We start from the raw sequence: 24,660 nt of genomic DNA, 5'->3' as shown, positions 1-24,660 counted from the left end.
AGAGAAACAATCATTTTTCTTTTGGTGCACAGAATTAGAAACGATACATTTAATATCTTTTAAAACAAGAGGTACAGTGATGTTACACTTTTGCCTAACAATTGCTCTTTTCCAAAACAAGGACTGTTCTAGTTAGGAACATGATTCTTCTGGTTTTGTGGAGGCCCCTTTCATTCCATTGATAATTGAAATATTTTTAGAAACCCATAATGTAGTTTTCTTTGATGTCAGTCAAAAAGATTAGTCTGCCTTCTAGCCATGAGCTTCTACTACATTGGGGAGTTATTTAAGAAGGTAGTCAACTTGCAGAAGCAGCAGTTGCAGGAGCAAAGGGTCTTGTTTGGAATTTTGTGTGATTGTGTTTTTCTTCTTTACCAGGGGACTGAAAGTTGTGGAACCCTAATTTGTGACATCAGGTGTTTTTTGGTAAGCAGCCATTTATGACTCTGGAAGATTGGGACTGACAGGAAGCCCCTTCTGAGATTTTAACAAAGTTCTCGAACAACACATATACCATGGACATAAAGCTGGATCCTTCCCGAGATGACCTGCCTCTCATGGCCAACACCAGCCACATACTTGTGAAGCACTATGTACTGGATTTAGATGTGGATTTCGAAAGTCAAATCATTGAGGGCACCATAGTGCTTTTCTTCGAGTCTGGAAATAAATTCAAGAAACAGAGTAGTTCCACCGAGGAAACCTACCCATCAGAGTCAAACGAAGCCTGCAAATTTAGGACGCCTGAACCCTGCCATCTTCCTGTGACAAGTACAAGGACCATCTCATCTAAAATGGGATATAATGATTTTGTAATCTGTGGTAAAGGTGAAAAAGCTACTTCTGGTAAAGATGGTAACCATGACAACCAGGAACAGGCTTCTGGGATTTCTAGCTCAAAGTACTGCTGTGACACAGGGAATCATGGGAGTGAGGATTTTTTGCTAGTGTTGGACTGCTGTGATTTATCTGTGTTAAAGGTTGAGGAGGTGGATGTTGCTGCGGTGCCAGGTATTGAAAAATTTACAAGGTCTCCCAAGCTCAGGAATCAGATTGTACGTGAACTCGTGGCTCTGCCTGCAGATCGTTGGAGGGAACAGTTAGACTATTATGCTCGCTGCAGCCAGGCTCCTGGTTGTGGGGAGCTCCTGTTTGACATTGACACTTGGAGCTTACAGATCAGGAAGACAGGAGCTCAGACAGCTACTGACTTTCCTCATGCCATAAGGATACGGTACACAACCAAACCCCAGGGCCGATCAGTTACGTGGACCTCAGACCAGAGTGGCAGGTAGGTTTTCTGGGCACTCTGCAGTCCCCTGCCCATTAATCTTACACACCCGGGAGGTGAGTCTTTGTAAAGACACTCCTCTTTATTGTGGCATTGCCCATCTAACCTTAAATCCTTTGACCCACAGTGAAGCAGGTAAATTCCCAGGCATGCTGAACTCTTAATAGGATTACTTCCCTTAAGTCAGGATGAAAAGATTACTTTATTAAGCCCCTGTATTTCTGAGTTAGGAGACTGAAAGTCAGGTTTAATGGTTAAATGCGGAGCCTAGCTCTCTGTTGAGATCTCTGCTGGCAACTCCCAGTACTGTAGATGGAAACGATATATATCTTTGAGCAAATACTTGCTCAGAGTTCCTTCATATTCCCCCTGAGGGATTACATAGCTGCCAAGTTGGGTTGGTGTGAAGCCTGGCAAAAGTGCTTCCAAATAAAGCCAGCTCTGCTCTGTGGCTTTCTTACTGTACCTGTCTCTTGGCAGCAATGCCTCCCTGGACTTTGTCAGTTATTATGTAATATGAACCCTCAAACACTGGAAAGATCTGGTTCTGAGGGTGACAGTCCTGCTGAGTCCACACTTGCCTCTTTGACCATGATTCTAGGTATCTGACACCAAGGAGACTGCTGATTTTTTGTGTGGGGAGAAGGAATTGATGAGGCATCGATGTTCAGAGGGCGGGTATTTAGGCAGTCATTTGTTCTTTTCTTCCTGCCTGTCCTCTAACAGTTGTTCAGGGTTTTTAGAATTTGTGAATTTTCAAATCAAACTTTATTGATTCCTCATTATTCTACCTATTTCTTTGTGCTAATGTACTGCAAAGCAATCCAATAGGGCCTCCCTGGTGGCGCAGTGGTTGAGAGTCCGCCTGCCGATGCAGGGGATACGGGTTCGTGCCCCGGTCTGGGAGGATCCCATATGCCGCGGAGCGGCTGGGCCCGTGAGCCATGGCCGCTGGGCCTGCGCATCCGGAGCCTGTGCTCTGCAACGGGAGAGGCCACAACAGTGAGAGGCCCGCATACCGCAAAAAAAAAAAAAAAAAGCAATCCAATAATTATAGCAGATCTTGGTTGGAGGAGTGTTCATCTCTGTGAGCTTGTTTTCAGCGCCTTCTTTTATAGCATTGGACTCCCTTAGTGGAGGCAGTGGTCTCGGTAAATTGCTTACATCTCTCCCCCAACTCAGCCCCCAAAAAACCTTTTAGATTATATCTTTTAAAGCATCACTTTGACTTTGAGCTCTCATTATCCCGTTCCTTGCCTCTAATCTTACCTCCTGCTCTGGTCTCCCTCCCTGCTCAGAATGAGTTTGCTTCCTGTCATTTCTGCTGGAGTCTGAGGCGGCCTTTGGGATAGTGCAGGGGTGGTGCAAATTTACATCAGTACAAAAGCATAGTGACTTATCTATAGAATAACTTATTTGATATTCTTGGGAGTCTGTGAGGGAAAGAAATAGGTGTTCCTACTGTATCTTCAAATTTTTTTGAAATTATTGAAGATGGGCTTTTCAGTAAGATTTGACAATATACTGTCTCTGAATTTTAACTAGGAAATTCTAGGTTTTATACTCTCAGATATTTCATTTTTGAGTTAGAATAACGGGGAAGAAGAAACTATCAACAGTATTTAGAAGAAATACTCAGTAATGGCCTCAAACATGACTTTCTTCTCAGTGCTTACTACAAAGAAAGAGATTAGACTTGTGAATTACACTGCATGTAAAGTGTTGAGTAGGAATGAGTTATTGATAAATGCTGGTTTCCTTAAAGAAACTCAGAAGGTCCGTGGGCACATTTTGCTCCTGAAAGTTTGACTTGAATTTACTCTTGATGTCTCCTTTTCTGAAAATTCAGTAAAACACATGATCACAGCAGGAGTTTAAGCTGTATTTTTGGAAGTTTGTGATTATATGTTAGTAAATAAATGGCATTTATGCAGTCTTACAGGGCTAAAAAATTTTTTTTTAATCCTCAAAGATTTTTTTTCTCCTTTTTTTTTCTTTTTTTTGGGGGGAATTTTATTACAGTCAAGACAATCTTCCATGAATGGCCACCAAATCTGTAAATTTTCCCACATGCTTAAGAATAAATCTAGGTATATACTGGTAACTGTTTGGATACTGTAAGGACTTAAAATGCCCAAGGATCCCAGGTTACTAGACACAAATAATTGCTTAGTGATATGAGCAAATAGTAATCATCAGGGTTACAGTGCTTTATGAATATAATTGTGTGAAAATGTAAAATTTCACAATTGTGTGAAAAATATAACTGGGTAGAGCTTACTTCCTTCAAGGCATAGAGTCTACATTTATTAAACTAAAGTAGTGGTTACATTTTTTTTTTTTTTTTTTTTTTTGCGGTACGCGGGCCTCTCACTGCTGTGGCCTCTCCCGCCGCAGAGCACAGGCTCTGGACGTGCAGGCCCAGAGGCCACGGCCCACGGGCCCAGCCGCTCCGTGGCACATGGGATCCTCCTGGATCGGGGCACAAACCCATGTCCCCTGCATCGGCAGGCGGACCCTCAACCACTGCGCCACCAAGGAAGCCCAGTGGTTACATTTTTATCCTTGAATGGCAGAATACTATCCATATGCCTACTATAAATTCTTAGTCTGTATGAGAAACTTTTTATTCCCATTTTACAAGTAGGAAAATTGCATAAAGTTACTGAAAGCTCCTAGAAAAATCCATGTGTTAATTGTGAAAGGGAGCTATGTTTCTTACTTTTGATTTTTACCATGTCCCTTATTGTATGCAAAGATTTCAATACATTTAAAAAAACAAATTATATTAGCTTTCAATAAACTTCTATTTTTAAGCAGATACTAGACAGAAACTTAAGAAAAGCTCTAAACTGGTACTTTCCTTTCAAGTTCCATCAGTGGCTTCTCCCCTTCTCACTCTCATCCTACCCTTTGTTGAGAATAAAACTTGTTATTTTGTTTGATAATATGTAAATAAAGAATCACTTAAGGGGTCAGAGGATCCTAGGATGAAATGTAAAATGTGACAGAACAATCTAGCTATATTAAAAATGTACGAAACAACCTCACTGAAGGGAGTAGAGGAAACAGATACTGACCTAAGTAACTTTAAGGCTAAAGGCAAAAGGTACTGTACTGTAGTTGATAGAGTTGTTTCCCATGGGGGTACAGGTTAACAATCCTGGTACCGCTGTATGTGTATCCTGGAATTGAGCAATTTAGTAAATGGATGCAGATGATGGGAGCCAGGTTTCTCACTGCTGAAGTGGGAGATTACAGATGAGCAAGGGGAGGAGGCTAGAATGATCCATGTGGAAATGGATTAGAATTGGAGACATCACTATGAACTCATGTTTAGCACACTATAGATACAGATGGTTGCATATAGAAATAATTATAGATACGGTTGTTTGCAAGTGATAGCATATACACATATATTTCCTTGTTTGTCAGCTGAGTGGGTTTAGAAGCAGTGAGTGTACCCTAGCGCCTGGATCTTGGTTTCTAATATATTCTCCAGTAAAGGCACCAGGGCTTCTTGGAGAAACGGCTGGGACTGGGACAGGCAACATGCAAGATGAAGCTGGAGCATCTATAGTGCCAGAAAATAAGGAAATGCTCAAACAGCAGCAACAAGAACCTGGAATTACATGTGTCTGTCAAAGTCCAAGGAGCCATCTGAAAGAGCTCCTAATGACTCAAACTGAGCAACAAAATAAAATAGTTTTAATAAAGCAGAAACTAACACACTATTGTAAAGCAATCATACTCCAATAAAGATGTTAAAAAAAAAGTAACAAAACAAAACACAACAAAAAATAGTTTTGGATGATAACCCAAAGTATAAAATAAATATCCATGAGTCCATACTAATATAAAACAGTGATTGACTTAAATAAACAAATGGAGGAGAATGGCCAAATCCATGGTGCAAAAGAAGTCCAAGTCATATAGATACTCTGCCCTTAACGTGGTAGGGCATAACTCCTCGCTCCCTAAGTGTGAGCTATTCATAGTGACTTCCTTCCAAAGATGACAGTATGGAAAGGGGGAAAAAGTAAATTTTCATTGGAGAAATCTGACAAACGTGACCTCGGCAAGGAGATCAAAGTTAACATCAACGGTGATGAGTCACATTGATAGTATGTACCCTTGGTATGGTGTGATGAAAATGGCATCTTTGTGATCTTCTTCCCCCAAACCCATAACCCCAGTCTAACCAAGAGAAAAACATGAGATAAATCAGACTTTCAACAAAATACTTGACCAGTACTCCTCAAAACTCTCAAGGCCAACATAAATAAAGTCTTCAGAAACTGTCACAGTCAAGAGAAGCCTAAGGATGATGATTAAAATTAATGTAGTATCCTGGTACAGAAAAGGGACTTTAGAGAAAAACTAAGGAAATCTGAGTAGTTTAGTTAATATCTGGACTTTAGTTAATAATAATGTGTCAACTGTGACAAATATACTAATGTAAGTTGTAGGGCAAACTGGGTATGGGATATATGGGGACTGTGTTTTATCTTTGTACTTTAAAAAATAAATCTGAAACTGATAAAAAAACTCATTGAAGAATAAACTTCAAATTTGAAAAAAAATCATCATCTTTCCATCCTGAAATTCCTCTTTCATAAGAGCTCTCGTCCCATTTTTACCAAGTAGCAATGTTCTCTGGACAAGAACTGAAAATGTATTTGCAGCCATAAAAGAGTATTTCTTTCAATCATTGTCAATCATTTCTTATTCCTCATTGTTATTCTAGTTCTAAAATGAAATAGCTGGAAATATAAAAACTACATTTTCTTACTTTGTTTTAGCCATTGTGGGGTTCTGGCTTCTCTTGAACCTAAGTGCTCTTTCTTGCCTCCATCATTCAGATACTGGATTTTAGGTGACCTTTAAAAATGACTGATGAAATAACCACATACATAACAATATGATACATGCTTCTTGGAAAAAATGTTTACTTTTGTGTGGTGTGTGAGTATGTGTGCCCTTTGAAAATATTTTGATGAGACCTGGAACAGTCAAGAATGTGTAATGGTGTTCTTGCTAAGCGAGACAGGAAGAGGCCTTAATATCTTTTTGATTCTAGAGCCTCAACATACTTACAAAAAAAAATCTTAAAAAAATGGAAATCTTTATTCAAAGTTTATGTACTTTCTGCATTTTCCTGCCTTTTTTCCATTCCAGTGAATAAAATGTTATTTAAAACCAAAGCATTTTTTTCTGGTAACCCATTCCTTTTTCCCTTTGGATCATTATAATAGTTGTGGAACCAGCCAAGTGGTCTAGGAGATCTTGCTTAAGCTGATGACATCACTGAACATGAGCTGAACGGAGGGGAAATTCAGTTAAACATAGGAAATTTATTTTAAAAACTATAATTATTTGGGTCATTGTTAAAGATAGCTGACTAGGAAAATACATTATAACTTAAAGTGATATTAAAATTTAAAATTTCCTAGATCACTATGATGTTTCTTTGTTTTAGACAAAGCCAAAATGATGTTGGCAAAATACTAAAAAGGGAACGATTTTTTAAAATTACATTTATTGTTCAGCTGTTGGACCAAGGACGATGTAGACCTTTGGAGTATTTTTAGTTTGATATCAAAACCAGATGTTAAAACATGTCCCCTCACCACACACACACACACAAACACGAAAATAGTTTCATTGTTTTGTATCTTACTATTAAGTTTTTAAATTAGAAGAATGAGCAGAAGATATTTTAGAAGAGATTTCAGGTCTAAAATGAACATTTCTGTAATTAATACCTTTTTTACCCCCTACTTGCATCAAGAAACCAATGTAAAATTCATGAGAACTGAAGGGGAAATACACGTTGATACTATAATATCGTTGTACAACTGCAAAGGAGGAATTGATAATCCCAAACATGAAAATGTTTGGAAGTGTTCTTTTTCAGCCTCCTTATCCCCTTGCTGCACTGTCTAGATGGATCTCTATTTCTCAGAATCCCAGTTGAGTCTTGGGAGAAAAGGCAATGATGGACTGTCTTAATTTAAACAAGTAACAAAAATGACCAACCAAACAACAACAACAAAAAACATGAATCACCAAACATCAACAGAAAATAACAAATCAAAATGCCCTATAACCAAAAGCATGGAGTGTTGAAAAGAATCTAAAAAGTGAGAGCCAAGAGAACTGAGTACTCAGAGCTGGGCTGCCAACTAGCTGTGTGACTTCAGATAAGTCATTTTACATCTCTGGAGCTTAATTTCCTCGTGTGTAAAATGAGAAAATTCCGTGAGAGGATCTCCGAATGTTTTCCATACATGAAATCCTATACTCACAAGGGACTTCCAGATGAAAAGTACTATCTTTGCCTGTACAAACAGCTTGCGTATTTTGCACCCAAAACACCTCTGTTAAAGAAGAGGTGACTTTCTGACTCAAAGCCACTTTCAGTCCAGTCCATTTTGACCATACACAAAATCTGTCCAAGTCAAAGCAGCATTCTCCTTGGACTTGCCATATATGTTTATTATGATTGGTGAGTCACAGTTTTGGTGACTGTGCCATGAAGAAGAATGATAATAAAGAAGGGGTGTGTGTGAGAATGTGTGTGTGTGTGTGTGTGTGTATAGGGGTGAAAGAGAGTTGTGGTTGACACTTCCTGTTTTAGTAGTCTGCTCTTGGTTTTTGTGTAACAAGAAAGCAAGAGGGTTGCTTACCTACGATGGAAATTGTAACTTAGGTTTAATGAGAACATGGAGCCATAAAAAAGATCCGGTGCAGGAAGGAGTACAGATGGAAAGGAATTAGAGGCCTGAAGACTTTGTAACTCTGGGGAGTTTATAAAAGAATCTGACCCACTGAGCTGTCACATCTGTGGCCCCCTGGCTTCCAGTGACCAGATCAGTGTGGGAAAACATCCCATCAAGCCACACCCACAGCAACAGGGGGCTCATCACCTCCTACCGGAGCCTGTTGAAGCAGCCCTCTCCCCAGTTGTTGATCTGTGTTAATCAAGTCTCTGAAAACGGGTGATTTTTATGGAAAGTGGTGAAACTTGAAACATTTTTTTAAACTAAAAATAACCCCCTTTCACTCCAACTGCAAAAAGACATGCAGATAGTAAACTGAAAATAAAGAAAATATATGGTTTGAATCTATTCCCTACAAGTTTTATAGATGGCTTTAAAGATAGCTCCTCCTAAAAAGACAAGCAAACATGTTAGTTTAGTTGATATCTTAGTCGATTTGGGCTGCTGTAACAAAATACTGCAGAGCGAATGGTTTATAAACAAGAGAAAATTATTTCTCACAGTTCCAGAGGCTAGAAGTCGGAAATCAGGATGCCAGCATCGTTAGGTCCTGGTTAAGGCCCTCTTTTGTGTTGCAGACTGCCGACTTCTGGCTGCGGCCTCTCATGGTGGAAGGGGCTAGGAAGGTCGGTCTGGCCTCTTTTATAAAAGCATTAATCTCATTCATGAGGGTTGTGCCCTTATGACCTAAGCACCTCCCAAAGACCCCACCTCCTAATACCATCACTTTGGGCATTAAGATTTCACATATGAATTTGGACGGACACATTCAGACCATAGCAGCATAGTGTATCTTATCCTCATTTGACTACTCTGCATACACACAAACATGTAACAAGAAGCTGAAGTAATTGTTACTCTGACAGGTTCTTCCTCAATTTAGAAGTTCTTGAATGGCAACAAGCCATGGGCCTGCCTGTGACCCCCATCTTACCCTGTTTTCTTTCTGATTTTCAGTGGCCTCCTCCCATTCCCACAACTCCTGTGCAGTTAGTCTGGGCTCTCCAGGGGAGTCTTCCATGCGGGTGGGTATCCCAGGGCATGTAGAACGAGCCCTGGTGAAAGAGAGTTTTCTTTTTCATGTTGGAAGAAATTGTTCAGTTGGGAAATAATGAAGTTATAAACATCATAATTGCAGGCTGGCGCCTAAACATCTATCCCATAAGCATTTTAGCAACATGGCCGAGGTGCAAGGCTGTGCATGTTGAATAAACACAGCTGCATTTCTTTCGGTGATTACATATCCAGATAACTGCAGAGCATGTTTATAAATGCACATAGATTTTCCTCCCCTCTTGGGACACGGGTGGGGGGAGGGAGGGGTGGGGAATGTGTGTGTGATAGGAATCACCTCGTAGAGAGTATGATTTTCAGGAGAGTTTAACTCCATGAAGACCTTATGTCGACCAGTTCTCCACTTTCTGTCAGATGCCCAAAATTCCACCACTAGACCTTTATCCAGGGGTTAAAGCTTTCATCCCTGTGAAAATGTAGTGACTTAACTTTAGATTGTTTTAGACATTTGTACCATGACGTGTGACATGCATAAGAATATCAGATTGTGAAAGCTGAAAAAACCATCGGTTATGAAGTCACTGGCACTCGGTTTGAGTGTGTTGAGGAGGGAGGAGTGAAGCTGCAGTTGAGAAAGAAGAGAAGGCCAAGAAGGGTGTAGACTGGGAACATGAAGGGAATCTACATTTTCAAGAAATTTTGCCTAGGATTGTTTTCCTATTTATGAAAACATTCCAATAAGAAAGTGATTCAGTCTTATATCAGACAAGGGTATATTTATGGGTGTGGCTTTTAGACAGATGAATTGATCTATACTTTCAGAGTTATAGCTCTAGAGACCAAGTGGAAAGCTAGAAAGAAAACATATAGACTTTGGCAGAAAGGATGCCCCTGCGCGTCCGGAGCCTGTGCTCCGCAACGGGAGAGGCCACAACAGTGAGAGGCCCGCGTACTGCAAAAAAAAAAAAAAGAAGGGAGGGAAAGAGACTTGTGGGGACAGTGGGAGGATTGGAGCTGAGAGCTTCCTGGGGTCTGGCCAGGCAACTAATCCCCTTGGTGGGAGACTTCAGGCGCCGATGCAAAAAGAGCCTTCAAGAGGATGACAGGGGATCAGGACAAAACTCTAGAACAAAATATCTAGAACTAGGCTGTTTAGAGGGGGAAATAATAGAGAACTGGGGAGGAAATGATGGTGATAACACGCTTTTTAAAATCCAGTCAATGGAAGGATTCCCTCCCCACCTCCCTATTTGTGTACGATACCCAGACTCAGATCTGCCTTCAGCCTCAATAACTGACTACTTCATAAAATCATCATTTCTAAATTTTTGAGATAGGTCTAATTTCAGACACTCAGTCCCATTGTTGGACACTATACTGTTCAGGGTTAGGAAATTGAGGTCTCTGTGTCCATACAAGTGTCCTTTGCCATATGGTGTGTAAAGCCCTTTCTATGCAAATTAACCAGGTAGGAACTCTCCTTCTCCCTTGTCCCTTCCTGTGACCTGCTTGGCACCCTTAGTTTCTTCTCTTGTTTAATAGCTTCATGATCCATCTTCTCTCTTGAGGCAGAAACCTGAGAAAATTCTGTTATCTATTGCTGCATAACAAATTACCTCAAAACTAAACAGCTTAAAAGAACAAAACTTCAACACAGTTTCTGAGAGTCAGGAATTCAGGAGCAGCTTAACTGGGTTGTTCTGGCCCAGGATCTCTTACAGTGTAGCAGTCAGCTGTCTGCCGGGGCCACAGACATCTCAAGGCTTGGCTGGAGCTGGAAGATCCTCTTCCAAACTCACGTGCAAGGTTGTTGACAGGCCTCAGATCCTCACTTGACTGTGGGCCAGAGGCCTTCATTCCTACCACATGGGCTCCTCCATAGACTGCCTGAGTGTCCTCATGACATGGCACCCCCCGCCCTGTCCTGAGGAAGTGATGAGACACAGAGGAAAACCCCTAGAACAAAAGTCACAGATTTTTAAGTAATCTGATCTCACAAGTGACATCACTTCTGCCATAGCCATCGGTCACACAGGCCAACCTGATACAGTGTGGGAGGGGACTACACAGGGGTGTGAATACCAGGGACAGGGGTCATTGGGGTCCATCTTAGAAGTTGGTTACCTCAGAGAGGCCTTCTGTTCCTTCTCCTTCAGCAAATCACTATGTCTTTCTGATTCTTCCTCTGCAGTGTTTCTCACATATGACCTAATCTCAAATCTGATTGTTTCTTCTGGAAAGAGGTATGGAGGCTGATGGAGGAAGCCTTGGGGACCACATACCTAAGGGCACAGATGGAATGCATAATAATATACCAGCATGGGGCTTCCCTGGTGGCGCAGTTGTTGAGAGTCCGCCTGCTGATGTAGGGGACACGGGTTCGTGCCCGGGTCTGGGAAGATCCCACATGCCGCGGAGCGGCTGGGCCCGTGAGCCATGGCCGCTGAGCCTGCGCGTCCGGAGCCTGTGCTCCACAACGGGAGAGGCCACAACAGTGAGAGGCCCGCATACCGCAAAAAAAAAAAAAAAAAAAAAAAAAAAATATATCAGCATGACCTCCAACCCAAGCTTACCGGGAGAAGGAGAGCAAACATCTGGGCAAGCCAGTCTTTTGGGGAGGATTTGCTCCCTGTGCAGGGAAGGGAAGACCTGTAACACCAGAGTCACCCGAGGGAAATGAGGTGGTGCGTGCAAAAGCAAGAGACCACAGATACTTTCAGACTTGGCCTAAGTACCCTAGGACTTAGGACCATAATATGGGGTCAGCTTCCCCTGTGCATGAGGCAGAGAAAGTCTTAGGCGATCTCTAGGCAAGGGCCTCCCACTTCCCTGTGAGCGTCACAAATAGGTTTATCTCCACAAGTCTACTTATATTGGAAGTGGATTCCTAAAGCTCATGAGCTGAGCAAAATTGTGGGGTCCATTCTGCTTCAGTGAGAAAGAAAGTCTTGATTCTCAATGGCTGCCATTGTCAGAGGAAGAGGAGTTATACCTGCCATTTGGCCAGTGGCAATATACTCCGTTTCCACTGACCATACGTTTCGTCTTGGGATCCTTCCCTAAGATGGGCCTTTTGGGAAAAAACAGGTGGAATTTTCAGAACTTGAGCTGCTAAAGCATCCCCCCCACCCCACCCCAGGCAACCACAACCAGCAGCCCTGCCTAGGAGGAGGTGGCTTTAGGCGACTTCGTCATTAGATTCTCAAACAACCTGAAGTTGGGCAGTTAACTAAGGCTAAGTCAATTAACCAAGGATCCAAGGGGACCAGGGTGGGAGCTCAGCACTCACTGAAATCGATGGGGGATTCTGGGCCTTCCATGAAAATTTGCCTTTGTTCTTGTATCTATGTTTCTGGGACATAATCATAGGTTTATGGACCAGAACAGACAATAGAAGTCACATACCTGCCCCCATCCCCATTTTGCATATGACTCAGAGAGGTCAGGGGACTTTTCCATAGCCATTTAATGAGTTGATAACCCAGCCAGGACTAAAGTCTTCTGAATTTCTGATCTTCTTTCCCTGCCTCATGTCAATTCTATGAGTTATCACAACATATACACTTCTAGGAGGTAGACTGCCTGTTTGCTCTAAGGTCCATTTCCTGCTCTTATTATGATCTTCTCTGAATGACAAGGAACCTCATTTCTCAGGCTGCCTTGTCTTCTGGCTTCCTGTCAGGTTTGGCCAATGTGGGGCAGTGATGGAACATTTGAGAGTTGGCGAGAAACAAGGTATTTCCTCCCCTCTTTCTGCTTCTTTTGGCATCTCCATCAATGACTGAGTCTCCCTGGTCCCAGCACCCATTGGACATTCCCCACTGTGACTCTGGCTTCTGTCAAATGACCCTGTAACACCCAGTAACAGTAGCTCCTCCAACCTGTGGAGTCACAGCTCCTTACCACTGTGGCTAATCTCTGAGTTGCCTCACTCTCCCCTGTTTGGCTTCTCAGCACTTCTATCACTTGTATGACCAATTCCCTATATTAAATTACCTCTGTTTATTAAGTCCTAGACTGGTTTCCTTTTTCCTTCCTGGACCCTGACTGATGGAGTGGGGCCATCATTCTGTGTGTTCTTGCTCATTGTAAGAACACAATAAATGTTCAGTCATAACAATGTTAACTAAAAAGGAAAACCAGTTTATGCAAGAGAGGTAATGCTCTGTTCTATTATTTACTCTATAAATCAAGCTGATTAAAACTATATCATATTTGCCATAACTCCTGAAAAGCAAAAAGTAGGAACATTTTCCTAAGACATCTTCCTGAGGGTCAGGCTGTACCTTCTCCTCTGTGGTGTTGAAAGAATAGATTTCTTTGATCTCATAGATTTTTTTTCCATTTCTGTCTGTCACTTAATCATGGAAGGGATTGTTCTTGGTATGTGTGGGTTTGTGTTTTTTAACTGTAGCAGAATGAGCCCTAATGTCATGCCGTTGGTTTCCTACACTTGCTTTGGTAACAACTCTGCACTTGGCCTTCCCGTCACAAGCCTGGTTGTTGTGACCTACAGTCCTGTTGATATGCCAACCCCTGTTCTTGGCCTCCACACAAGGATTCCCACAAGGGTTCCATTTGAGATGGTGGTTTCCAAGATTGGGGGTATCTGTCCGCCAGCACTGGATTTGAGACCACCGGCTTGTTTTTTCTAAGTATTAATATCTCAGTGATTGCTGAACATATTTTCTTTTCCAGAATATTTTCCAAAAATTTTTAAGAATCTCTAAAACTTTTTTCTTTCGAAGGCCTAAGGGCCTAAAGGGAGGGGCAAGGTTAATGTAAACTTTAATTTGGCAGACTAGTATTTAAAACTTTATCCAAAAAGATATTTTTCCCCTTAAAAAACAAACAAACACACAAACAAACAAAAAAACTATCTTTACATGTTTAAGTAATTCATTTGGGAGAAATTACCACTCAGCTCTTCACACAGCCCTTGGCAGTTTCAGTTCAAGATGCTCTGAAACCAGTCAACTACAAAGTCTCAGATATTTTCTCTTTGAAAGCTCAACTTAACCTTTGCTACCATGGTGGTGAGAAAAGTGACAACTCATTTTAAAGATTCTCCCCCTTTGTTTCTTTGTCTTTCTTCTGCAGGCCATGTGTTTATACTACAGGATCGCCCATAAACAACAGGGCCCTTTTTCCATGCCAGGAGCCACCCGTTGCCATGTCAACATGGCAGGCTACAGTACGAGCAGCTGCATCTTTTGTTGTTTTAATGAGTGGGGAAAATTCTGCCAAGCCAACACAGCTTCGGGAAGGTACTGTACATGTGTTCTGTGCTTCTTTATGTATTGCACACATGCTGGACCCAGCAACCCAATACACAGTGTTTTTCTCCACTTTAAAAGAGCTCCTTTATTAGCTGGGTTGAACTGAACATACTATAAAACATCCTGTCAGAGAAAACAGCCCGGGATGGGGAGAGGCGCTTGGGAGCCTAGGCATGGCATGTGGAGCTCTTCATGCCAGAGTTATCAATTCCTAGATTATTAAGGCAGTTGCTTTCAGCTGATGGTTTGTGGGCCGTAAGTGGGTGCTCTTGGTTGAAGACTTTCTGGGCAGGCAAGTGTGTCATGGAAACACCATTATAGTAGAGTTATCTGTGGTTTGGTCATGGAGGCTGTATAGGGTTATTCATTATTCTGAGCGATAGTGCTCCTGTTGGCTGGCCCACTGGAGTCATCCTAGTATTACATCTGTTCTGTACACTATTTGGCCGTGAAGTTTTGTTTTGGTTTTTTAATTAATTAATTAATTAATTTTATTTTTGGCTGTGTTGGGTCCTCGTTGCTGCGCACGGGCTTTCTTTTAGTTGCAGTGAGCAGGGACTACTCTTTGTTGCAGCGCGCGGGCTTCTCATTGCGGTGGCTTCTCTTGTTGCAGAGCACGGGCTCTAGGCACAAGGGCTTCAGTAGCTGTGGAGCACGGGCTCAGTAGTTGTGGCAAGCAGGCTCTAGAGTGCATGCTTCAGTAGTTGTGGCCCCCTGGCTTAGTTGCTCCATGGCATGTGGGATCTTCCCGGACCAGAGATCAAACCCATGTCCCCTGCACTGACAGGCAGATTCTTAACCACTGTGCCACCAGGGAAGCCCTGGCCATGAAGTTTTGAACCAAAGGTGTATAAGAAAGATGGAAGGCAAGTGCTAATGCATCATCAAGGTTTTGTCTTCGAATTTCTTGCTTATTGCAAAAATTAACACTTTCAGTTGAGATCCTGGGCATGTTGATGCCAGGTAAAATTTTTGTAATTGTAATATTTCTTTATTTAAAATATGGTGTCTCCTTCCACTATTTATTATAGAGACTTATACAAAAAAGTAAAAGTAATAAAATTAAATAATTTTAACCAAAATGGTTGCTAACATTTTGTTGCATTTCCCTCTGGTATTTAAAATCTCTCTATAGGGACTTCCCTGGTGGCGCAGTGGTTAAGAATCCGCCTGCCAATGCAGGGGACATGGGTTCGAGCCCTGGTCTGGGAAGATCCCACATGCCGTGGAGCAGCTAAGCCCATGCTCCACAGCTACTGAGTCTGTGCTCTAGAGCCTGCGAGCCACAACTACTGAGCCCGCGTGCCACAACTACTGAAGCCCGTGCGCCTAGAGCCCGTGCTCTGCAACAAGAGAAGCCACTGCAATGAGAAGCCCATGCACCGCAACGAAGAGTAGCCCCTGTTCGCCACAGCTAGGCCTGGGCACCATCAACGAAGACCCAACGCAGCCAAAAATAAATAAATAAATAAATTTATTAAAAAAAGAAAAAACATCTCTCTCTATAGTACATATTATCATTTAAAAATTGTCATCATAGCATATAACAGTTTTGTATTCTACTTTTTTCACTTATATCTTGCTTGTCTTTCAGGTCATTAAGTATTTTTCAAGTTGATAATTTTAATGTCTGCATAATATTTTATTGTATGAATATATCAGATTTTACTTAACATTTCTGTTATTGGACATTTTTATTGTTTCCAAGGTTTTTTCTTACTATAAATAAAGTTGCATTAAATTCCTGGGGAGATAGTTTGTATAAAATTAGAATTACTTAGTCAAAAGTTTTGAACCTGTGTAAGGCTGTTGATACATATCTCAAGTTGTTTTTCAGAAAGGTTGTACCAATTTACATATCCATCAGTAGTTATGAAGGTCTCCTTTTCATTGGAGTTTCACCCATCTGATAGGCAAGAGAAGGCCTCTCTTTAATTTAGATCACTTCAATTATCAATGAGGTTTCATACATCCTTATATGTTTCTTAACCATTTTCATTTCCTATTTGTTTATTTCCTTTGCTCATTTTTATATTGAGGTGTTAGTGAGGTTTCCAAAAGTTTGTTTTGTCTTCTAATTTGATTGGATCTTTAAAAAATAAAGATACTGGAACTTCCAGGTTAGTGAACATGTGGAGATGTGGGGAGAATTGTGTACCTGGAGACGGCATGGAAGTTCCGTGCTCCTTCTCCTGTACCTTGCCCTATGCATCTCTTCCATCTGGCTGTTCCTGAGTTGACTGTCCACTCATCATCAAACCCAGCAGAAAAGTATGCAGGTCTGTTTCTTTGGGCCTTCATTTCCTGTGGAGGCTCCCGTGTCACATAAGACTTACATTACATAAATCTGTAAGCTATTCTCCTGTTTAAAAAATATATAAAATAAAATAGAGATATTAATCTCATATTTTTGGAAAGTATTTTTCTCAGTTTTTAGTATACCTTTTAATTTTATATAATATTTCTAATCTATAGGAGATTTTAAATTTTATGTAATCAAATATGTTAGGTTCCTCTTGGGAAGTCTTTCTTTGCTCTACGATTCACCTGTTTTGTTCTAATATTTTAATTTAATTTTTATTTATTTATTTATTTTTGTAATTTCACTCTTTAATCTGTTTGTAGTTTATTCTGGTCAGGGTTGTGAAATGAGGACTAAACATTTTTGTCTTCGAATAGGAAACTGGTTATCCAAGATCATTTATTGAATCTTTTCTGATTTGTGATGTCTTCTTCATAAAAAAACTAGATTTACACATGTAATAAAGTCTTCAATGAATGTTTACTTGATTCTCAAAGTCAAAACAAAACAAATCATACATTTTAAAATTTCATTTTTAAAAATAAGCCACGTTTACATGGTTCATTTACAAATGAGCAAAGGGCAAAAAAATTTACAATAAGTCTCCTTTTTACTCCTAATTCCCAGCTACCCAGTAACCCTTCCCCAAGGCAACCAAGGTCACCAGTTTCCTTTGTATAGTATATTTTTTCCTCTTTTGTTGCACAAATCATAACATGCTATACACTTTTTTGTATTGTGCTTCCCTCTTTAGAATAAGTTTATCTTATAGATAATTTCGTATCTGACCATGAAGAGCTTCCTCAATATTTTTATGACTATAGAGTATTCCATAAATGGATGTTTCACAATTTAGTTAACCAATAGCTCTTAACTTCATTCTATATCAAATAAAGAATTTAATGGGCATTTACTTCTATCAACTTCCCTCACCCACATTCTCCAATTTTAATAAATACAGTTTGGGACTTGCGACTCATATTTCTCTATATTTTGTTTTTGTATTATATCTTCTTTTCTAGGAATTACCATTGTTTTACATTTTCATCCAGTTTCAAATTATATTTTTATATTTGCAATAAGTATTTAGACTTTCTTTACTCTTGATCTCTTAAGTCTGAGTCATCTCCTAGTCAGCTGGGAAATGGCTTCAGTGTTTGTTTTTTTTCCTTCCTAGAAGGATGGGTATGTGGTATATTTTCTGAGCCCTCCCATTTTTAGGTGAGCTTTTTGTTGTGTTTACTTATGAACAATCCTTGGCTAGGTATTAAATTCTTACTTCTTTCCCCTCTTAAACGACTGTAAATGTTTTCATTACCATATCTTACTTAGTATTTCAGAGGAGAAATGTGATATCATTTAAAAAAATTCTTTGAAAGTAGTCGGATTTTTCTGCCTACAGGCTCATAGAATTAAAAAATTTATTTATGTAATTCAAAACTTTCTAGAATGGAGCTGGTTGTGGGTACCTTGGTTTTTAATCAACTTAATTACAGTATAATTTATGTATAATGAAATGCACACAGTTCGTCTTGTTCAATGGTGTTTGACAAAAAAATGCATCTATGTAATTAATCAGCACCCCTATGAAGATGTAGAACATTTCTATTACCCTAGAAATTCCCTTGTGCCTTTGCCATCCCTCCTTAAGTGAGTCTTCCCTAACCCCACTCCAGTCAACCACTGATCTGATTTCCATATCTACAGATTAGTTTTACCTCTCCTAAACATTCATATAAATGGCATCATTCGTGTGTACTCTTTTGTGTCTGGCTTCTTTTGCTCAGTATGAGACGTACCCATATTGTTGTGGATATCAATAGTTTATTCTGTGAGTAAACTAGTTTGTTTATCCACTCATCTGTTGATGGACATTTAAATTTTGAGGGGGCATTACAAAAAATATTCTGTGAACATTCATGTGTAAGCCTTTTTGTGGACAAAGGTTTTAATTTCTCTTGGATAGATACCTAAGAGTGGAATTGCTGGGTCAGAGAAGTTAACTTTGTATCTGGCAAACTATTTCCAAAGTGATTCAATCATTTTATATTCCAACAGCAGTGTATGAGTCCAGTAGCTGTGCATCCTTGCAAACACTTGATGTCAGTCCTTTTAATTTTAGCCCTCCAACTGGGGTGAAATACTATCTTGTGGTTTTAATTTGCATTTCTCTGATAACTAATGATGGTGAGCAACTTTCATGCCCTTATTGTACGTTCTTATGTCTGCCTTTGAAAAGTGTCTCTTCAAGTCATTTGCCCATTTATTTAATATGGTTTTTTTGGTTGTTGTATTGTTAGACTGTAAGAATACTTTATATATACTCTAGATTCTAGCCTTTTGCCAGATATGTGTCACAAATATATTCTCTAGACTCTAGATTCTAGCCTTTTGCCAGATATGTGTCACAAATATATTCTCCCCGACTGTATGGCTTGCCTTTTCATATTTTATTTACACTTTATACCACTGAGTTTCCATGGAGACATTTTATTCTTTAGTAATTCCATTATAGATTGTTATTGTAACAACCCTTGCAATTCTTCCTTATCTTTTTTGTTACTTTGTTGTCTTTTGATCTCAATCTGTTACACTGTTTCAGCCTGTTGTCCTCTCATGGCTTTTTACCATTTTTTCATAGAAGTTTTATCTTCTTGTATCATAATGGGAATGCCAGTTTTCTAAACTTGTTTTGGTTTCTGTAGTAAATTCATTTCTGAGGCTTGTTCTTCCTCTGAGTCCTTAGAACAATGTTTTCTTTTACCTTTATCCTGCAGTATTTTTTCCTGTCATGTTCATGGCTTTCCTCTCTCGTGTGTTTCAACAGACAGGATAAAGTCTGAGGATTTCCCTTAGCTCCATTCACTGTCCACTTGTGTGCTGCCTGAAATCCTCTCTCTGTTCAACAGATGAAAAGTTACTGAGGCACACAGCTCCTCTATCCAGGTTTTGGTGTCTCGTGAATTGTCTGGTGAAGTTCTTTGGGACTCACACAGCATCTTTTTAACCCTCCCTGCTTGTTTCCCTGACACGCTGAACTGATTGAGTAAATGAAACACTACAGTCTCAAACAGGCACTGATACCTGGACTCCTCCAGCCTCCAGTTCTGGCTTACTTGTGATGATAACTACACTTCCCAAGATGCGATGTGGCTCTCCCTACCCCCACCTCACCAAGCCTACATACTTTCTCATTCATGGTTTGGTCCTGCAGTTCAGATGTAAAAGCTTGTGTTTGGCAGTGTTTCTCAAACTTGAGCATTATTTTTCTTGTCAGAGGGAAAAAACCTCATGATTCACCAGGGATGACTGAAGTTATTTGTATTAGAATGATATCTTTAAAACTATAAATGTATGCTTATTTACAAAAACAGGCAGTAGACTGGATTTGGCCAGGGGGCTGGATTATCCAGATATAAATAAATCCTGCCAAACAATTTTGTATTCCTATACTCTTACACATCTAAAACACCAAAAATAAAGTCTAAATTAAATGCAGACCAAACCATTAAATCAATGAAATTCAAATGGACAACTTCAGTTTATTGTAAAAGATTATTATTTTCCTGAAATGAAGCTGCCCCTTACAATATGAATGTGGTGCTGACAGCACCATGAAGGTTCTCTTGAGGTCGTTGTGCCTGTTCTACCCTGAGCCACGTGATGATCTTATCCTCCACCACTTTTCTTCCATATGCTGTAAAGCTTTTGCTTACACAGCATGCCGTGATGTCATTTAGCCTTTACTCACCAAAAGCATCATTCTTATGTTCTTTTCTCATTATCTCTCAATAATTAAAGCAGTGCTACATGTCCCTGTGCAATCATATATACTACTGCAGATGTGAACTCTGAAATTGTTTGTCAGGACTCATTTGTATCTGGATAATCCAGCCCTTTGGCCAAATCCAGTCTACTGCCTGTTTTTGTAAATAAAGTTTTATTGAAATACAACCATTGTCTATGGCTGATTTGGTGCTGCAATGGCAGAGTTAAACAGTTGCAACAAAGACTGCATAGCCTGCAAAGGCTAAAATATTTACTAACTAGCCCTTTACAGAAAAAAGTCTTCTGATCCTTTCAACATCTGTCTGTTTACCTATCTATTTGAAGATTACCATCAAAAATTAAAACAAGGGCTTCCCTGGTGGCGCAGTGGTTGAGAGTCCGCCTGCTGATGCAGGGGACACGGGTTCATGTCCCGGTCTGGGAAGATCCCACATGCCGTGGAGCGGCTGGGCCCGTGAGCCATGGCCGCTGGGCCTGCGCGTCCGGAGCCTGTGCTCCGCAACGGGAGAGGCCACAACAGTGAGAGGCCCGCATATAGCAAAAAAAAAAAAAAAAAAAAATTAAAACAAGAATTGACTTTAACATTTTCATGGAAAATGTTCATACCTCCAACAGTGTATCTGTGGATTTTTTTTCCGAATTTCCAATTCAGGGCATAGTTTTAATAAAGTAGATGCTAATTGAGATTTGCTTATATACAACTTTATATGATACCATAGAGCAGACTTTACCAATTCAGACTGAGAGAGGCTAGAGCTACACCAGAAGAAAGAACTTTATGCTAATACTGCATGCCTCCTGCAGCCCACAGCTGGGGTTTATCAGAGGACAATCAGGCAAGAGTATTAACAATGCTCTTTGCCAGGCCCAAAATGGCTGTTCTGAGGATGGAATAATATCTCCAAATGTGTCTGCACTCCTTAGAGAAAAAGGGTATGTGGATACAAGATGCTACTACCTTTCCAAGTCATGTTTTCTAGACTGGTAGATTGGTCTCATAGGACCTCCACTCTGTTGTGCACAGTGCCCTTTAAAGCAAAGAGCTATCATTGAAAACATGAGCAGCAAAACCCAACCCGCAAGTCACAGTTTCCATCACAGTGACACGTCAACCTGATTAGTACATTTGCCAGGCACCAGCTGATTTCCCGAAAGAAGAAAAGCACCTGGGAGCAGCATAATGTAATGAGGCAGATAATAGCGACAGAAATGATAACAACCCTTGGGCAGGGGACGGAAATCAGACGATGGACCTCCGAGTTCTCACTACATGAGGGAAATCATTCCTCCTGGCTATTTTTAAGAAGAAGGCTAATGGTTTAGACGGTAGTGTGATGACCATCATAAGAATCTTAGTAGCTGAGAAATCACTATCTTTTTTCTCAATAAGGCTAAGTCAAGGCCATAGATTTAGATTGACTTATTTAGCTCCTTTATTATATAACTTCCCCAGCATCATGTCATTTGGGCAGACAGAAATGTTAGCCTGTGCGTTATTGTCAGCCTATATTCCCTACCAAAATGTAGCTAAACTATTAAGCACAGAGACCCAATGTCCAGTACAGTGTTTTGTATATAACAGGTGCTCAATACCTATTTGTTGAATAAATGTGTTCTCTGTTATCAGACAGAAGTAATAGGTTCATGAAAGAAGCATTTAAAATCACTACTGATAGTAACAAAAGTGATTTCAGGGTCATTCCTTTAGTTTTGCTTCTGATTAGAGTTTATGCCTTTCCTCCAGACTCAGTATATTTTATTTTATTATTTATTTATTTATTTTGCGGTACATGGGCCTCTCACTGCTGTGGCCTCTCTCATTGTGGAGCACAGGCTCCAGACTTGCAGGCTTAGGGGCCATGGCTCACGGGCCCAGCCGCTGCGCGGCATGTGGGATCCTCCCGGACTGGGGCACGGACCCATGTCCCCTGCATCGGCCCGCGGACTCCCAACCACTGTGCCACCAGGGAAGCCCGGGGCTCAGTATATTTAAAAAAGAAAAAATTGGTGTAGTACATTCTTATCTCCCCCAGTTTGGTAATTTTGTTGTTGTTGTTTAATTTTGTTTTATTTTCACAGAGTCTAATTTAGTGTCTACTTCCTAGAAAATTAAAACATTCCACTTATGTTTTTCATGGGAAGCCTCAAGTAAATGAACAAGACTGACTAATTTAACCTCCTTCCAAATATAGGAGAAAAAACATATGAACAAGTGAAAGGTGTTAAAAACTATTTGTGCCTCTGCTTAGGATCTGATTTCATTTTTCTATGCGAAAGTAAGAGACTGTAGACATTACCTCATCCTGGGCAAAATGCTACTCTCAGGCCTGCCCAACTGACCAGCTCCCTGACATTCTCTCTCTTGATTTCGTGTGGGAAATTCCAGGGAAAAGCCAAGATTTCAGGGTTCGGACCCTCCTGTGTGCAATTGAAAGCCAACTTTTCTTTCCTCTTGATGGCTCAAAATGAGCAATACTACTATTTAGACTGCTTCCACAGTATGAGACTAGGAATTACGTATAAGGAAATGGTAAATTAAAAGACATTAGGAATGGTTATGATTAAGTGTTTTCACAAAGAGAGAATGCAAAGTAGAGAGAGCTCCTTGTTTCTTGAACTGAGGAAACTTTATTCTGGGCTAGTATACATACATGTGTTTCAAGGGGTAGGAGTACATAGTGAATGCATCTTTTCTCTTTAGAAAGCTACTGTTGATTGAGGACTGTGTTCTGCTCTGTTACATCCTTCATAAGGTCTCACATAATGCCTTGCACTTTCTAAATCTTTGTCAGTTCATTCTTTTGTTTGTGATTTGCTTTTTGTCTAGTTCTTGCTTGCCCTCCTAGAGTTGCACTTGCCATATTTGGCAAACGGGGAAGTCATCGTGCTTTCTTTTGGATAATGATGATTCCGGCAGGTGTGTGTATACCCATTCTTGTTGCTATGGATTTTTTTTTTTAATTTATTTTTGGCTGTGTTGGGTCTTCGCTGCTGTGTACGGGCTTTCTCTAGTTGCGGCGAGCAGGGGCTACTCTTCGTTGCAGTGTGCGGGCTTCTCATTGCGGTGGCTTCTCATTGCGGAGTACGTGCGGGCTCTAAGCGCGCAGGCTTCAGTAGTTGTGGCGCACGGGCTTGGTTGCTCCTTGGCATGTGGGATCTTCCCGGACCAGGGCTTGAACCCGTGTCCCCTGCATTGGCAGGTGGATTCTCAACCACTGAGCCACCAGGAAAGGCCCCTGGATTTTTGTTTTAGGCTTGACATTCATGAATTTTCTCAAGTGAGTAAAGTAGTAAAGCACACTTGTGACCATCTGGCACAGAATGATTTGGTGTCCAGTTTGTTGATCCACTTTGTATTTAAGTTTAAGGGGAACTAGGTTATCCACAGTGTAGGGCAGAGTGCAGGTGAGACTTGGCATAACAAGCCTGGTGAAATGTATTCCTTTAGGTATTCCATTAGCCACGAGGGAAAACCTCCAAACCTGTGGAGGTGCTTGTGTTCTGGGTTCAGTAGGTGGCACTCTTCTACCTGGTTCACGAGAATGAGCTTGAAGGTCATTCTCTCCTGGGTCTCCTGTGCCATAAGCAGTACCATGTTGCCAGGAAAGGAAACCTGAAGCCTTGCCGGGTGGCATCAGTGCCTGAGAAGTGGTGGCATGACCTGGCACATGGCCCTGGTCAGGCAGTGCTGGTGCATACCAGCCCAGGGCGTCTTACTGTCTCCTTTGTTCTGGTGCCAGTTCTCGCCCTTGAGCAACAGCGGAAAAGGAATAACAAAAGACAGTCATGCCATGGGTATTCAGGAGGGTGGTACTAGCTCATAAAACCAGGACGTGTAGACTCAGCATCTAAAGAGTAGTGAAAGAAAAAAGCTGGGGTTTGCTGAAAGCCCCGAGCACTAGAGAAAGAAGCCGAAAGAAGAAGAGCAACCCAAACTGGGAGCTTTACCTATCTTGTTATGTATCTATTATATTTATTATAATAAATATATAAAAATATATAATAAAAACATTACATATAGTGTGTCTACATACACTTATAAATTCATAGTCCTATACATACATGCTCTTATATATACCATCAAGCATTTTAAATTTGTAATACAAAGATGTTCCAAAATAATGAAGTAGCTTGACATATGGACTAGTTTGGGCAGGAAGTTCTGAAATTAAGAATAGTGGCTAGAGAAAGAAACAAGCTTGA

The 24,660-nt window shown here is 40.6% G+C and overlaps 1 protein-coding gene across 8 annotated transcripts in view; it reads left to right on the top strand.

Moving 5' to 3' along the window:
• The window catches only part of AOPEP (aminopeptidase O (putative)), a 374,682-nt gene that overhangs the window by 58,750 nt on the left and 291,272 nt on the right, over positions 1-24,660 (top strand). For 7 of the 8 annotated variants that reach the window (XR_014294103.1, XR_014294104.1, XM_082621524.1 and 4 more), the window contains exons 2-3: positions 379-1,291; positions 14,188-14,354. Coding sequence is in view for 6 of the 8 variants with exons in the window: in XM_082621524.1 (XP_082477650.1) it covers positions 516-1,291; positions 14,188-14,354 (943 nt within the window). In the remaining 2 variants the exon portion in view is untranslated. The remainder of the gene's footprint in view (positions 1-378; positions 1,292-14,187; positions 14,355-24,660) is intronic. The other variant, XM_082621528.1, reaches the window with a different exon arrangement.

This window comes from Mesoplodon mirus (assembly GCF_964341445.2).
Source record: "Mesoplodon mirus genome assembly, chromosome: 1".
Classification (NCBI taxonomy): Eukaryota; Metazoa; Chordata; class Mammalia; order Artiodactyla; family Ziphiidae; genus Mesoplodon; species Mesoplodon mirus.
The sequence above is the reverse complement of the archived record's forward strand: the minus strand, read 5'-3'. Positions and strand labels throughout refer to the sequence as shown.